Source organism: Salminus brasiliensis, chromosome 22 (genome assembly GCF_030463535.1).
Source record: "Salminus brasiliensis chromosome 22, fSalBra1.hap2, whole genome shotgun sequence".
Taxonomy (NCBI): Eukaryota; Metazoa; Chordata; class Actinopteri; order Characiformes; family Bryconidae; genus Salminus; species Salminus brasiliensis.
The window spans coordinates 11,705,582-11,723,740 of NC_132899.1; the positions used below are offsets into that span (position 1 = coordinate 11,705,582).

Here is an 18,159-nt window from a genome sequence, read left to right on the forward strand (position 1 = left end):
GCTGGTGTCTGCGAGGTGGTGCATCGAAGCCTTGTATGCAGCACTTCCCTCCAGGCGTGTTGGTTGCCCGGCGATGTTGTATCAGCAGCAGTTGGAAAAATGAGTGGCTTGACTGTGCATACGACAAAGGGGCCGTGTGTTGGCCCTCACTAGTGTCGGGGCATCACGACTGGTGGGGGGTGGGGCGGTCCATATTAGAGGAGAAAGTGGGTGAAAAATCGGATAAAAATTTATATTAAAAAAAGTTGCTAAAGATCAATATGTGACTGAATTACTGTGATCATAATTATTTTTATTTGTTGTATCATCAGAACGCTCACTATAATACTCTACAATCTAGAACATCTCTGATTGGTTGCGATAGGGGTGTACTGAACCGTCACGGTAGGCAAAGATCACAGTTCGGTGCATGCAACTACATCGAAATACACAGTATGCACTATTCGGGTAAATGGTAATTTCACAAGCATGCATGCCACCCGGAAACCTTAAACTGTACGCCACTGGATTTGCATGGCATTGTGGTACCTGCACTGGTCCAGGAGTATTGCTGTAATAACATTAGTCTTGTCTGTGCGTGGAAACACATTGAGCATGCTAACGGTTTACTGCTTTACTGCTTAATTAACAAATTAAATTACCTCATGGGGGTACTATATGGCACCAGATGAAACAGTCTGTTCAATTAAACATAGTTTTACATTTTTTTGTTGTTGTTGTATCTTACTCGTACCAAGAAGTGAGGTCCAAACCGAGGTGCTAAATAGTAACATTCATCTGGAACATCTGGAACTGGTTGAGATGCTCATGGAATGCAGAAAACAGTGGAAATAAAGGGATGCACTGCACTTACTTCACTAATTTCCATAAAAACAAATACAGTAGATAAACTCATTTGCATATTGCAGCCACCACAGCAAAGACCAGTATCAACTTTCTATGGATGCTGTTTATCAGCGTACAGGTGCATAGTGGAAGGGTAATTTTCCTCAGAGCGCACACACACACACTGTGATTGCATTACCCTTACACAGCTCCAAGGACCGATACGGTGTGTTTAGGGTCTGTTTCATGTCGGCTACCTTTTCAAACACACCTTCTATATATGAGCGTGCGGGAGTGTGTGTGTGCTGTCAGCCGTCTGTGTCACGTCAGCAATCTTCTGGAATACACTTTTGTTTGTGTGTACATGTGAACGTGTGTGTGTGTAGTGTGATATTTTGCAGAGAGGGCAGCTGCTGAGGAGCAGAGCAGCTAAAAGGGCCATTAGTGGGATAGATGTGCTTACATAATGCTGCTTTACCCATCTGCTTAGAGAGCAGGCTTAAGCAGAGCCTAAGAATGCAACTCCACATGCCACCAACAGCGCTAAAACAATGCTACACTCTGTAGCACACCTTCATGCAGTGTCCTGGACATATATACAGCTATATTATATATATATACAATCTATATTAACATACATTAGAGTTTAGAGATTTGTGTCCACGCCACACAATTTAGAGTCTGAGGTGTTCAAAGGAACATCTAATTACGCCTGATGAAGCCTTTCTGGAATAAAGTTTGGTAAAAAAAAAAAGGATGCAGAAGTTAAAAGAAAAAAAAAAGAAAAGAATACCTTTCCAACTGTTAAGCCCAAGGGTGGATTGATCTTGAGATTGTATTGCAGCCAGTGGCATCTCAAGTTGCCATACTAGTTACAGCAGCACTGAAATCGAATCTGGGGACATACTTTTTTTTCTTTATTAAAATTAATGTAAAAGATTTTTAATCCAAGTCATTTTGGACCATTTCTGTTGGCCCAGCTATGACAAAATGCTTAAACTTTTTCAAATGTAACAAAGTAAAAGCTGAATTTATGATCTGACTGGAGACTTTTGATTGGACTAGAGAATATACAGTGATGTGAAAAAATTAGGACAATCCATGAAAACCTTTGTCCGTTAGGGTTGGCGGTATAACACTATACTGTGTCCTGTAGTATTTAGAAAATAGGACATGTCTAATGTGTCAAATTTCTGTTCTGTGTCTATCTAGTACATGGCCAGATAAGCTCATTCCCCCAAGTGCACTTAACAGAGCCACAGGGTTGGTGTGCTGTTGCAGCTCACTGATTGGTGATGTCAGGCTCTGAAAACAGGTGGAGAAAAACAAGCCCATGCATTGACAGTAGTGAAATTCTCAACTCGGGAACTGATGAATGATTTCTGAATTTACTAGAAATTATGACTTGAGAGGCTGTTTATGTGCAACTTCCAAGAACTCACAACTTTTCAAGAACTCACACTTACCATAATTCCGCTTATGGTACATGAACACAGAATAAATGTGATTGAAAACTAAATCACTCCTAAGACCATTCACTTGACTTTGTGCTCTCAGATATGAGGCATTATCCCTTAACCTTGTGTGATTTAAGCCTCAGTTAACTGGAACACGGTCTGTGCTGTACTGTTTAGCCTGCTAGCTAACTTACCTAGGCCTAGAGAATAGGCTACAAGTCCAAACATGGCAGAACCGGTCTTTCATTTCTCCCAACATCCGTTGCTGAACTTTGCTCTCGCACGAGACACAAGTTTTTATCGCCAACACTTGTGTCGGTAGTTCAGAAGTCAATAGCAGCTGTACTGGGCTGGCTGATACTTGGTGGACCTGTGGCGGAACAGGACATGCTGAGGCTAGCTTAAAGACTACATATATTAAATATATATTTCAGTCAGCCAGACGAGGATTTGTTCTGTGGTGAGCAGACTGTTATCCTGCTAACTAAGCTAATGCAAACCAGCTTCAGACTTCAGATAAAGATCAAATTTTCAGGTTTTCGTGGGGTGTCTTATTTTTTGCACGGTACAGCAAGTATCACAACATCTGACACGCATACTAGTAGACCATACTGTGTACCCTTAACACACACAGAAAACATGATTACAGGTGAGACTGTGGGAGCAGTGACTGTCCAGTTACTGTGTCCACAGCAGTCAGGGCTGGTGGGAATAAGCTCAGTGCATCTTCTTCCTGGCACCTCTGTCTTTACACCTCTGTAAGTGCACCCCCCTCCTTTCCCCTGCCTCTCCTTTCATTTATTCCATCTTCTTGTGTTCTTCCCAATCTCCACAGTCGCGCTCTCTCCCTCTCTGCCGTGTGTGAATGCGAGTGTGTCTGTGTGTGGAGTGGAGAATGTGGTCTGCAGGAGGCTGATCTGATGAGAGGGCAGCAGAGTGGAGCAGAGAGCTGACCGCCCACGGTCAGACAGCCAGAGCAGTGCAGTGCTTGCGTCGCCCACACCAACGCCACTCCAGCCCCAGACACGCCACACACACGAGCACCACAAGCACTCTCCAACCCCGCCACGGCTCAGCCACACACTAATTAAAACAGCATTAATCAGAGAGAGAGAGAGATAGAGAAAAAGAGAGAGAGAAAGTGAGAGATTTCACACATTCGTCAGTGACCGCAGCACTTTCAACTAAAAGAGCAGACACACATGCTCACACACACACACACACACACACACACACACAGATGGAGCCAGCCATATCCATCAGCAGGCCGAACAGAAGAAACTTACTTGCGCTAGGACAGATCATGGCTTGACAGCAATCGAATGTTGTTGAGAACATTTTCAGGATACATGATATGCATCATGATTTTCTCAAGTGCGCAAACATGCCGGACCAGTGCCTCGGCAGAGCAGTCGTGCCAGTACACACGTGAGCTGATAAGATGTACACTATGTATCCAAATGTTTGTGGACACCCCTTCAAATGAATGCATTCAGCTAAGATAAATTGCTCTCTCTGGAGCAGATAAACACAATCCTTTTGGCACCATGCCTAATGCCAGGCCTGGCTAGGGGGTTAAAAAGCCCCCCAGCATTGAGCTGTGGAGCAGTGGAACTGTGTTTTCTGAATGATGGTTGGTGCTCCATCCAATAATTTTAGGATGAGTTGGGGAGTTGAGGATGAGGAGGGGTGGTGATCATCCAGCATCCTGACCTCACTAATGCTCTTGTCGTGCAATGCAATCAAATCCTCACAGCATGGCTCCATAATCTAGTAGAAAGCCTTTTCTGGAGAGTAGAGTAGTTACTCCAGCAAAAGCAGGATAAACTATTTTTAATACCCTTAATTTCAGAAGAAGCAGTGAACGGAGTAGGTGTCCCAATACTTTATATATATAATGTATAGATATCCATACTGACTTTTATTTGGCAGTATCTAAGCTTAGAGGTATCTTTGGACTCTAGTTTTTACCTACTAGTGCTCTTAATTCAGTGTTTGAAGGAACTTTTTAAGATGGAGCAGGAGGAGAGCACAAAGAAGGACCAAACGACTGGCCAATATAAATATAACAGTATAACCATGTGACAGCCAACAAGCTACTCGTTACTATGCTGTGTACACCGTCCAGTTACCACACAGCAATATATGGAGTATAATGGATAAAATGCCCTTGATCATTTTTCCTGACCATGATACTGCCCACCATGTGAACTAGCGTGTATTGTAGCAGAGATGTTGATTACATCTAACAGTGATCAGCGAGAACTGAAGAGCTCTGCCTAATTCCACCTCTGTTTCAGAGTAAGAGTGACAGGACGAGAGATGATGGTGGGGAAGCAGACGGATGGTGATGGCGGAGGTGGAGAGGAAGAGAGGAAGACAAAAACAGAGCTTTATTCCTTTGTGGATTTCCTCAGTCTTTTGGCTGGGTCACAGGAGAGTTTAGAGGGAGACATCCTCGCTCTCTCCCTCTTTCTCTCTCTTTCTCTCACACACACACACATACACTCTCCCAGGACAGTCTGGGGATGGTGTGTTGAGCTGAGATGTTATCTAACTAGCCATCTGGCAAATGATTCTCTCTCTTTCCCTCTTTCACACACACACACACACACACACACACACACACACACACACACACACACACACACAGAGAGTCATTCTCTTCCTCCAGATTAGAGTACAAAAAGACCACTCTGCTGAACACACACAGGCATACTGCATTAGAAGTGTGAGGATGTACAGACGTACTTTCTGTGTGGGTTTAAACCTGAATACACTATGCTGCACTTCAGCTGGACCTTGAGATGCAGTAAGCAACGCTGGAAACAGATACCGAACCCGTTCACACTTGTGCATGTCTCTCATCCTTCCATCTCTCTCTCTCTCTCGCTCTCTCTCCCTCTCCCTTCGCTCTCCAGACCTTGCTCTTTCTCTGTCCCTCGAAACCTGTGAGCTCACAGGCTGGTTTCCATGGCGACTCCCGCAATCTAAATGATCTGAGCGCCTGGGCCGCCCTGCTGAACAAACACAGGTAGAGACTATAAAAGAGCCTGCAGCAGCCCCCCGAACCCACTCACAGACCGATCGATTCGGGCCTTATGGAGGAAAAGCGAGAGAGGGGACAACGTAGGCATGGCTGTAGAGAGCAGGCAGGAGGGGGTGTGGGGGGTGAAATAGGGGACGAATGGCAGACAGACTGCAGCCGCTGACTCTGAAACTCATAGGAAGAAGAGAAAGAGAGGAGAGACAGAGGGTGAGAGAGAAAAAGAGAGAGAAAGAAGAGAGAGAGAAAGAGAGAGAGAGAAAGGGAGAGGGGCTAAAAATAACAGTCTCCCTCCAACGCCACCTCTCTTTCCCTCGCTCACAGCCATGGCCTTGAATACATTTGCATGGTAAGTGGCGAGGGGCTCAGCGTGTTGGGAACACATGAACCCTGGGAGAAAGTTCAGGTGAGGTGGAAAAAGGAAGTGGGAGGGATCAGCGCAGGATCACAGCCAATGAGGAATGAGCAGCGAACATGACTCCTATTCCACTGCTCCACAGCTCAATGCTGGGGGGCTTTATACCCCTCTAGCCCACACCTGCCTTAGGCATGGTGCCATTGGGTTCATGTTTATCTGCTCCAGAGAGTCCTATTGTATTGCCAATACTTCTCTACAAAGAGACTAGACAAGCTGTATTTGTGTGTGTGTGTGTGTGTGTGTGTGTGTGTGTGTGTGTGTGTGTGTACATTTGCACATCTGTGTCAGCAATCGGTGTAGCAAAATGCATTCATTAGAAGAAGTGTTCACAAACACTTGGACATATCTGTGTATTTTTTTTACTGCTTCAGTGGTCAGTACATGTACCACTACACAGTCACGCACACACTTACTTAGAAGTGTGAGTGTGTGTGTGTTTGTGTGTGTGTCATAATCCATGGCTCAGTCTCACCTGCTATTTTGAGACAGTAAACCCTGGTCAGCCATCTAACTGCACCTGACATAAATGTTTCCATTCATGCACATATGCATACAACACACAAACACACACACACACACAGACACACACACATGCAGGAAGGCACATACCAACACTCTCTACCACTTCAACCACACACTCCACCACTTCACACACTCAGTCCAGTCAGTATTAGTTAATAACTCTAATCCTGCTCAGTGCACTGTTCAGAAGCAGGTGAGTCATTTGTGTGATGGGCAGCACTCTATAAATAGAGGAGAGTGAAGACAGACGGTGTGTGTCTGACTGTTCTTGTCAGAGGTGTGGCCAAAAACAGTGCCTCACTCACATGGGACACCTGGGTCTCGCCCTCATCTTGATGACCCTCATATGTAGATGTGGGACTCTACTGTGTGTGTGTGTGTGTGTGTGTGTGTGTGCATCTGTGTGTGGATACTTTATAGCTGTGGCAATGGGACACCGAGGACATGTGCCTGGAGCGATTTTGTGAAAGAATGAGGTGCAAATAGGGTGCAAAGGTTTGTGTGATGACAAGTATGAAGATACAAACACACTGAAAATACCAACACTATAACACACATATAAAATGCCATTGCAGAAGCCTTAGAAACTACCTGGAATACCTTAGCAACCACCCAGAATATCATAGCAACCACCAATAAACACCTTAGCAACACTATAGCGCCCACCTAGCAAAACCTTAGCAACCACCTGAAATACCATAACAACCAAAAATGGTTCCATCCTGGTGACCACATAGCAACAGCCTGGCAGTTGCCTGGGTGTGGGAACCGCTAAAACTGTGCAACTGCTTCTTTCAGGAAATGCATGTTCCTTGTTCCAGTGTATTATTTTATGCAGGAACGTCCTCTTGTTGACTAGAACTTTCTGTGGTCTAGTTTAGACCATGGTTTAATCCTTTTACAAGCCGGCATGACAACAGGCTATCTATTCCGAGAGCCACATCTTCCAAATGCATTCAAAATAAATATAATACGATTTGAGTATTTAAACAAAAACTGTTCATGAGGTTCATTTCAATAGGTTGAGAGGCATATTTGTCAGCGTTCGGTAAAGCCTGTCCAGCCTCACAACAGTATCTCTGAAAGAATGTATGTGTGGGTGGAGCATGGGTAGGTTAATTAACCACTGAGCGAACTGAGTGAATTCTGCACCCACCATGAGAGGAGGAGAGCAGCAGAAATAGCCTTGTGATGTCATCAACACACAATGCTCAGGGTAGAATGATTAAGAGTGCATGTGATGTGTGTCTGTGTCTGTGTCTGTGTGTGTGTGTGTGTGTGTGTGGAGAAACTGTGTTTTATTATTTCCCTTGCATTTGTAGGAGATTCTCACCCTGAGTTTCAGCTCTTCCTGTGTGTGTGTGTGTGTGTGTTCGCCATAATTCATCTGGAAATAGGCTTCAGACTTTTGTCTTTGTCGGTAGAAAAGAAGATTTTCTTGTTCCAGGCATCCTTCCACATGTAAACACGTGAGTCGCGGAGGGCAGTGAAGTCAGCAGACTTCTGAATCAGGATTAAATTTGTGTTTCTTAACCTTCACCACTGTACAGCAGGAGAGGACCAGGCAGGTGGGATTGTGGGTAATTGTGCAGGGATTGTGGGGAGCTGCAGTGTCTGAGCTATTCAGGAGCGCGTAGCTTGAGGCATCACTGAAAATAGCTCGACTCCCCCTCACAGTGTTGGAGAGTTTCTCCTGTGTCCATGTGTGTGTGTGTGTGTCATTGATTGGGTCTGTCTGTGGAAACAGAAAAAAGAACGCCTTTTTCTTTCCTCTTCTCTCCCTCTGCTTAGATAACGCACTTACTTACTGTTGCTATGGCAGCAGAGGTCAGAGGTCATAACCTAGCTGAGATCAGCATGGGTGAAAAGAACTGAGTGTAGACCAGTCTGCTGGGTAAATGCCAGTTTTCCCTTTTTTTCAAACTTCATTTGGGCTTCCTAACAAACAGACAATTCCTAATTCCTGACTCCTAAACATTAGTGCTCCTGATTGGCCCTGATCAGTGGGTGCTTCTGATCAGTCACTGCTGGACCCTGATCTTCACAAATCCCAATAATTAATGAGTAATTAGAGAGTTGGTAGCACTGAGCAAGTACCACTCCACTGGTCTGATATCAGCTATCTCTATTGTGCCGGTATCGGCAGAAAATGCTGGAAAGGATGCCGGAAGAAATAAAACGAATGAATTCCATTATATTTAGTAACAAAGCCATCCTGAAACAGTTCATTTTCATTGTCAAGCTGGCTAAGATGGTTGACCATGGCTGGCTATGTTAGTGCTTAACCAGTATACGTGTGTTTTTGTTTGATTATTTAGCTGGTCTACAAGCATGCATCAGTCTGACCAGTATGACCATGTTTGACCATGCTGGCATAACGAGCAAGACCAAGCTGATCAACCAGCATGGCCAGCATTATCATGCAGGTCAACCAGCACAACTAAGCTGATCAACCAGCATGACCAGTAAGACCAAATTGATCAATCAGCATGACCAGTAAGAACAGGCCAATAGATACGAATGACCAGCATGAACAAGCAGGTCAACCAGCATAACCAGGATAACCAGCAAGTCCAAGCTGTTTGCCCAGCATGACCAGAATGATCAAGCTGATTGACCAGTATAACCAGCATTATCAAGCAAGTTGACCAGCACCACAAAGGTAATCAACCAGCATGATCAGTAAAAACAGGCCGATAGACACGAATGACCAGCATGAACAAGCAGGTCAACCAGTATGACCAGGATAACCAGCAAGACCACATTGGTCGACCAGTATGACTAGCCTCACCAAGATCAAATATAACATACACTAAGCTGGCAAGAACTGGTTAACCAGCTAGTTTACCAGCATAGGCTATGCTTTTGCCTGGATGACCAGCTTTTCAACCACCTTGACCATCAAAAACAGCTTTGACCACCGGAAACCAGCTACGAGTGCTTTACAGGACTTTTCCAGAGTCCTATTCTATTGGCATTACGTCTCTGCAGGGACTTGACAAGCTGTGTGTGTGCGCAGGTTCGAGTGTAGCTTTTTTGTCGTTTCCAACCTGCCTTTAATTAATCTGAACAATAACATTAACAGCTTGGTATCACAACATTCACACTGGATATTCAACGCTTCCGAACCTAACCTCCAACCTAAATTCATTAGGTTAAAAAGGATTTTTTCCCCCAGTGCTCTGTAAAGCTGTTTCAACCTCATAACCCCCATGAAGGTTACAGAGTAATAGCCTACAGCAATGCAAACACACGCTCACACACTCTCACTCAAACGTACTGTATGTAAAGACTGTGTGTATGGTACATGGTTGTGCTATGCATGTGCTTCTGAATGCACCTCCATTGGTCTGGCCTGTCTCTCTGGCAGTAGGATGGTGCTGGGGCATGCTGTGGCCCACGTGAGCTTACCCCAGCCAGCCAAAGTAGGCACAGCGCTCTGGGTCGATGGAGCAAATCAACCAGAAATCAATGAGTGTGTGAACACACTGAACACAATCACCTTGAAGCCGTTTTCCTGGAACACAGACAAGGGCTTACAGCCCGGGCTTAGTGCAGCCCTGTGGACATAAGCCCACTGAAATGAGCCACGAAAAGATGCTGCACTTTCATTACGGGCCCATGCAAAGTGACCCGACCACTGTACGCACAGCACCAAGCAGCACCCATGCATTAGCACTGATTGGCTGTTTGCACCGAGGCGCAGACACGCTAGAATTAAAGCAGAATTAGTTACCAACACCCCCCAGCAGGGGGCCATGATTACAGTGTCAACCAGACACCACCACCACTATCATTTACACACTAATCGACCATCTGTGAGCCTGTGTGTGTGTGTGCGTGTGTGTTTGTTGTTTTGTGTCTGCTAATTTTGCCAGCATCCTCTGGAATTCACAGGGCTATTATACCAGAAGGTTGGCAAACTGGGCTGTGTGTGTTTAACTCATTTGTCTGAGGAATTGACCATGCCTCAGAGAATACTCCCATGAATATTTAACCCTTACAATGCAATTTGTATAATTACATGATCATTGACACTCAAATTTTGTTGTCTATCAACCTATGAACTTCCGGTACACTACATGCCCAAATGTTTATGGACACCCCATTCTACTGAATTCATTCAGCTACTTGCACCCATTGCTGAGACAGATATGCAACCCCCCCCCAACACACACAGCAGTATTGCCAATATATTAGGACTCTTTGGAGCAGATAAACATAAACCTGCTGGCACCACACCTAATTCCAAGCATGTGCTAGACAAGTATAAAGCCTCCAGCATTGAGCTGTGGAGCAGTGGAGCTGTGTTCTCTGGAATTACGGTGCTCCTTCTACTACTTTTGGGATGAGTTGGGGAGTTGGGAAGGAGGTGGGATGATGATCATCCAACTTCCTAACCAAGCTAACAAATTCTCACTGCAATGCTCCAAAACCCAGCTTTTCTCTGGCAGTAGAGACATAGTCTATTCACACAGACTCTTTTAGGGCTCTTTCATACTAGATACTTTTTCCCTGGACCCGGTATGATCCACTTGCTCTGTGAGTTTAGTATGTTTGGTCTAGTGTGAAAGCTGTTTTCAAGTCCGCGAGAGGTCCAGAGCACTGAGCACTGGTCTGGGGTTCGCGTCAAGTCTCTCCTCTGCTGTGGTCTGCTGCAGGTGTGGAAGCTATCCACTCCGCAAGTGGGGTTGCAAGATTGATTTATGTGACTGCATCAAATTATCGCCTGCATGCCTAAAAACCTTTTCCTGCGAGAACGGCTCCTTGTTTGCAGGTGTCCCTGAACGGTGAAATGCCAAAAATGTGTGCAGAAAAGTGACATTTCTCCTGTGTGAAAGCAAGCCATAATAATGAGCTTATAAAAATAGAGCAGGTATCCATATACCTTTGTATATATAGTGTATATACCCAGTTAAGGTATACCGAGTGCATGACCCGGTGTGCAGCATTCCCTGTTTGTGTGGACACAAAACCCCAATGAGAAAGTGCACTCTAGCTTCAATATTAGACAGTGCTCCTAACTCTACATTCCCTCCAGTCTATTTACTCTTAACTCTGCGAACATCAGTACCAACAGTAACATCGGTTAATCCGTTCTGTCATCGCAGCTCTTAAAGGTGTGTTTACAGCAGAAACTCATTTACTGTGGCCAGCGTGAACACATACATGCTGCAACTCCTCTGGTGGCAGATTTAAACCCATTAAAGGAGACAAAGACTCTGAATGGACTGCCAGCAAGATAGTTGCCAATCTGTCAAGTGATGGCTTTTAGTAAGCTTGTGAAAGACTATATTGACCTCCTAAACCCTTACATTAACCCAAGTCAGTAGGATCAGAGCCTCCCTTTATACACTCTCATAACTTCACGCCTTACAGACAAGTCTCTAAGCAGTTACTGCATGATTCATCACCGTTTCTCAGTAATAAGACGAGAATTTTATCGGTTAGGCTTTTGAGGGAAGGTACCAAGGTTCAGATGAGGATTTCATGTATATGCTGAAACTAACGGAAAGTGAATCATCAGATTAGCTCCAGAGCACAGGGAACCAATCTGTGCTGGCCTGCAGTTGTGAGCTACGCTAGTGTGTGGGAACTCTTCAGGTAACTCAGACGCTATGCTCTTCACAGTTCCGGCACCCACACACATTCTGAGTTTAAAAGAGTGGGATTTCCCTGCAGATAGCGTCCGCTTTCTCCACTGCGCTAACGCACACAGAGACACACAGACATGCACACTCTGTTCCAGGCAGGCTGGCACAGGAAGTACCAATATATCCTGTTGTGCTGATGTATATGCATCAGACAGTACAGGAAATAATGAATCTGAAACGTATCTCCAAACAGAATTTACCCTGAGGTAAAAAAGACAAGGAAAAGACCTTAATTCAGGCCAGCCTGACATCACCACGGTGTATACCACTTGAGGAGTGATAGCTCTTCCTTTCACTGAAGTAATGCGTAATGTGTATGCATGTGCTCCAAGATGGTACCTTCACTGGAGGATCCTGACAGGTCGATGATGACGTACACTTTGCCCTCGGGCTCCAGGTCAATCTGAGGAGAGAACACACACAGGAACAGAGATTAGAGGACCTGTACACCGGCACAGTCACTCTAGCTGATGGACTGGGAGAGATTAAACCATCGTTGTGACCTTACGGCATCACTATTCACTTTCTAATACCATACAGCTCATCAGGTGCATTTCAAGGTCAAAGGCAACAACACTACAACAGGGTGCTGATTTCAAGTCACTGATAAGCAAACATACATCCCCATCATCACGAAGGGTGGGGTTCTCAATGCATCTCGATTTTGGAAATTTGTTGTCTGCATTGTGATTTTTGTCCTTGTATTAGTCCACAGCTAGTGTTAGCTTAGCTAAATTTGAATGTGGCCTACACACTGCATTATTGTTAAGTCACCACCAATGACTGTAGACAACATAGACAGCATGGTTACGTTCCTTTCCATTCTCTAGAAATGAAACCCAAAGCTAAAACTGCCATATTGTCAATTTTTTTAATTTGTGCTGTACTCAGAGGTGGAGCCAGACTCACACACTCATTTGGTAGACCTGCTCGCCCCCTTCTCCTTGACCAAGCATGTCTCAGACCACCTTTATTGAGCTAAAGCACATTTTCCCCCGGATACTTAGTTTGTCCATCAAGTGTAATGTTTCAACAGTAAAAGTGCAGCTCATGTAAGTTCAACTAACAACCCTAACCCAAACTCTACACCATGCAATGAACAGAAAGGGTGCAGATGGTGTCTTCCAGTCAAGGCTGTCAATCACTTATGTCCTAAGTGTAACATTGCCGTCAATGTCGCAGAATAAGAGTTTTAAAACTGATTTCTGGGGGAAACTAAAAATGGGCCAATGTTAGCACAGATACTAACATCAAGACTTAGATACTGAGCTAGAAAGACAAAATATCTATATAATTATCTATCTATCTATCTATCTATCTATCTATATATATATATATATATATATATATATATATAGATGGGCAATGCTACACATCATATTGCTTCAGTTTAGAGAGACATGCACTGTCCATGTTTTTTTAACAGTCTTTGGTCACCACCATCTAATAGGTTGCTATTATTATATACAAACTGTATAAACATTGTGTACAATACAGCTTAAAGTGTTTATTTTTTTATCATTGTAGACCTGAGCACCCCTGCTATAGAGGATTGTCATATGATACTCTGATAGGTTGCAGTGTTTCACGTTGTCTACACTAACTAAAAGTATGGGAAATGTGCATCCTTCCATATGTTCTTTTACTAGTTTTAGTCATACAGTTGTGAGGATATGCATATAGTGGAGTGTTCAAAACATTCAGAACATTCAGTTGTTCAGAAACATTATTTTATGAGAAGCATAAAAGCGATGCTAATGGTAACTTCCACTAGCACACTTTTAAGCTTCAATGTTTTAGCACAAAGCTAACACTGCTTGGCTTACTAATTAGCAGTTCTAGCCTGAACTTGGGAATCTTCTACTACACTAGACATGTGGTATACACCGATCAGCCATGACATTAGCAGGTGAAGAGAAAAGCATTGATTGTCTTCTTCTACAGTGGCACCTGTCAAGGGGTGGGATCTACACATCAGGCAGCATGTGAACAGTCAGTTCTTGAAGGTGATTTGTTAAAAGCAGGAAAAATGGGCAATCATAAGGATCTGAGCCACTTTAACAAGAGCCAAATTGCAACGGCTAGACGACTGGGTCAAAACATCTCCAAAACAACAGGCAGGTCTTGTGGGTTTTTCAAATGTGGTCCAAGAAAAGGTCAAGGGCACCTAAGGCTCATTGATGCGATCCATGGAAGTCCCACCTCACAACTTATAGGACTTAAGGATCTACTGCTCATGTCTCAGAGCCAGATACTACAGGACACATACAGAGATCTTGTACTACGGTCCATGCTTTGAATGGTCAGATCTTTTGGGTTGGCACAGAGGGGACCTACTCAACCTTCGTCAGGTGGTGCTCATATTATGGCTGTTTGGTTCTAAAATCAAAGTTTAATAGTTAATCCTTTTTCTACTGTAAGAAAAAACATTTTACCAGGCAAAGAACCATTTGTATAGTAAAGTGCTTCTTTCAGCTGTCACAGTTCTATGTGTAACCATTGTCGGTACTAAAGCACCTTTAAAGAATCCCCTTTTAGTAGGTTCCATTACCATGTTCCAACCTTTAAAAAAAGGAAGTCAGTACATGCATTATGAACTAGGTACCACAAACATCCAGGCTCTTTCAATTCCATCAGGAGCATTTCACAGTGTAAAAATCTTGTCCAGCGGGTCCCGAATTGAAACACAGGGTCAGCCTCTGTGGACGCACTGCGCCGCTGAGAGTCAGCATGGTGAATGTTCCTGTTTTATAATTCCACCTCAGATCATTTGGCCTGCCTGAGCGGCCCACGCAGACCCCCACGCGGGCCATCAGCGCAGCACGGGGGAGCCGGGCCCCGAGAGGCACACTGTCAGTAAACCCACTGCTTAATCTCATTATCCAGAGAGGGAGAGAGTCAGAGATAGAGAGAGAGGGGGAGAGAGATAGAGAAAGAGGGGGAGAAGGCAGGATGGAGAGAATGAATGCTGCAGTGTGTCCAATGGCTGGAGGAGGGCGGGGGTGTCAGGAAGACATCTGAATTAGGACACATCAAACCTTCAATTTAAAACAGCTCATCCTCTGTGCAGCAGGCACTGGAGAAGGAGATAAGCCCTGAAATTGCTGGATGTTGTTCTTGCTGCTCTGATCACGCACATTTGCTGTTGCGCAGGATGAGTTTGAGCTGCAAAGCAGAGCACATTTAGCCTCTCCTGCTAACTAACCCACACAGCACTCACGAAAACTGAGCCTGACATTGTCCTGCTGGCACACAGTGACTCCAGTTAAAATGTTGATGGATTTGTGCTAGTGCTGGGCGATATGACCTCCAATCAACATCACAATGAATTAAACATTTTACTCCGAGTGCGAATAATGAGGGATTATAAAAAGCTGCTGGTGTTGCTCAGTTGGCTCTGTGTTTCAGTTCTTTTCCATGTGGCTTCCATGTCTAGCTGAACTTAGAAGCATGAAGACGACCTGTGCCGCTGCATTCTGGATCAATTGCAGAGGCCTGATGGTGCGCAAAGGAAGAGCAGCCAGAAGGGAGTTGCAGTAATCAAGTCTTGAAGTGACAAGAGACTGAACAAGCACCTGGGCAGCCTCTCTAGAGAGGAAGGGTCGAATTCTCCAGGTGTTGTACAGGAGGAATCTGCATGACTGAGTCAGATTTGCAACATGAGTTGAGAAAGATAACTGATCATTCATGACTACACCAAGGCTTCGAGCTTCTGTAGATGGCATAACCAGTAAGTTCTCAAAGGTGACGGCAAGATCATTGTGAAGTCCAGCAGTTCCCGGGATGTACGCTTAAGCTTCAGTGCGGTCAAACGCAATGGTCACTTTAAGTGGAAATGTTTTTTCTTATATTCTTATAAAATACAAGAAAACCATAGAAAGGAAAGGTTAGGACAGGAGAGCGGTTCAACAGGGTGTGTAGTAATAAAGAGGAGGGGTTTGGGCGTGGTACTTCTCCCAAACTTTCCATTATTTCATATCTTGATGAAGGCAAAATATTTATTTTTTGCACTTTTCCATCATACCATGAACAATCTACACTTTATTGACAAAAGTATTGGGACACCTCTTAAAAATTTAACTCTGGTGTTATATTTAGTCCCTTTGCCATAGGTGTATAAAACCAAGCACCTGGCTGTGCAGTTACCAAGTCACCGACGCTCTGCTGACTCAATAACTGCAGACTCCCAAACCTGCTGTTAGAGCTGCAGAGTGGGAGGGGACCAACTCCATATTTATGCCTATGGATTTAAAATGGGATGTCAAAAACTCCTGTAATAGTAATGTGTTGTGATGTGTAGATGTCCCAATACTTCTGTCCATATAGTGTATCTGCCATCCATCAGATATGACGGAACATTCACTTCTAAAAGACAAATGAGAGCACTGGTCAGAAGCAAGCTGCATTAATGCGCGCCTCTGACTGACCGGTGCAGCGTCCTCTGCTTCTCTGAGAGCAGAAATATCTTGGAGGAAAAGTCATAGTGGACTGAAATGAAAAACAGCAGATTGCGCGTGAGCAGCTGATGATGTCATCTGGAGCACGGACAGGGTGATGACACGTCTGTTATCCTCCACACGGCCCCTTCCCCCTCCCCCCGCCCCCTCTCTTCCTGTGATGTCATCAGATTCCATTCAACTGCTGTCTCTTCAAGCACGGTCGTCTCGGAGGTGCAACGGCCACTAAATATAGCCGAGGAAGGAAAAGCCTCGGTGTTTGAGTGTGTATGTGTGTGTGTGTGTACGTGCTAACCCGCCTGCAGTGTGCAATTTTCTCTGATGATACTGTCTGTATAAAAGGAGGTAAATACTTTTGCAGCTAAACAATGTTGGCAAGACACAGCTGAGATTCTCAGGCTCCCGTGTGTGTGCGTGTGCGTGTGTTTAAGTACATACTGCAAGTGGGATCCCTTTGTCCATGAGGCCAAAACTGTTCCCAAAGTCAGTCTCATCAGAAGGCCCTGACAGACTGCAGACAGCAGTCAAAGCACAATGCGTGTGTGTGAGCACACACACACACACACACACACACACACACACACACACACATACACACCCAAAGCGGGCAGCAGTCTCATGCCCCAGCAACAGCCTCACTCCACTTCACACAGAGGTCTAACCCTCAGAGTGCTCACACACATGCCAACACTGTGCTCTAACCACTCACCCTGAACAACACACCCCCTACACACACACACACACACACACACACACGCATAAACAAACACTAGAGCCATTAGATCTCTGTCTTCCATTACTGAAAAGCCAGTGGCAGAGGAGCAGCCTCTCTCAGAGGGGGTAAATGCAGTTTGTCATCCCATCACACTAAATCTTAACTCACATGTCAGTATTAAAGGCTCTAACTGCTAGAGACGGACCCATTTTCCATAATAAGGCCTTCAACACATAAGATTTTCAACACATATGAACCTGTAATTTTGAACACTGGGAAATACAGTCAGATCAGATTGTGATCCCCTGCTTTGCTTGATAACACACTGCTGTATTGTGTAGAGCATCTACAGAAAAGTAAGTGAGTAAGTGAATGAGTGAATGAGTGAGAGATTGAGCTACAAGTCAGATTCACAAAATGCTTCACTTAACTTAAATAAATATTAAGATCCCATAGATTTTGCATTTATTGAGTATTATATATAAATAATATGTGTATTAGTTGGAGTGAAAAATGGCTATTTACTGTGTATGGTAGAGCTGGGCAATATGACGAAATGTTATCGTATCATGATACATTTTGTTAGCGTGATAATATGCGTTTCTAAGCATATCGAGGATACTGATAGTGCTTAATAAACACTGATCAGCTGCAGGTTTAAATACAAACAGTGTGATTTCATTAGATGAAGTTCAGCAGATGTTGAATAAATGCCTACTGATGTTTTAGTGTGTGATTACATGTTTTGTGATAAATATTGTGTATCACGAAAGAAGTCTTTATATATATATATATATATATATATATATATATATATATATATATATATATTTAAATATCGTGATATAGTATTTTTACCATATCGCCCAGTCCTTGTGTACGGTACACAAACGTCACATTTTTTTCGCACTAAAGGTTGTTTGTTACAGCGAAAAAAAGTACACTAAACCACTACAGCTTTTTTTTATAACATCCCAAACCGTGATAAAAGGTCTATACCAGCGCATGCCTACTACCGGGGTGTAAGAATACACTCAGCAGGATTCTCTTTGACTAATGATACTG

The 18,159-nt window shown here is 44.1% G+C and overlaps 1 protein-coding gene across 1 annotated transcript in view; it reads right to left on the bottom strand.

The window, feature by feature from the left end:
- prkcea (protein kinase C, epsilon a) overlaps positions 1-18,159 on the bottom strand; it is a 77,105-nt gene that overhangs the window by 38,493 nt on the left and 20,453 nt on the right. Inside the window, exon 2 of the mRNA XM_072668006.1 lies at positions 12,262-12,325. Within this exon, the coding sequence (XP_072524107.1) occupies positions 12,262-12,325 (64 nt within the window). The remainder of the gene's footprint in view (positions 1-12,261; positions 12,326-18,159) is intronic.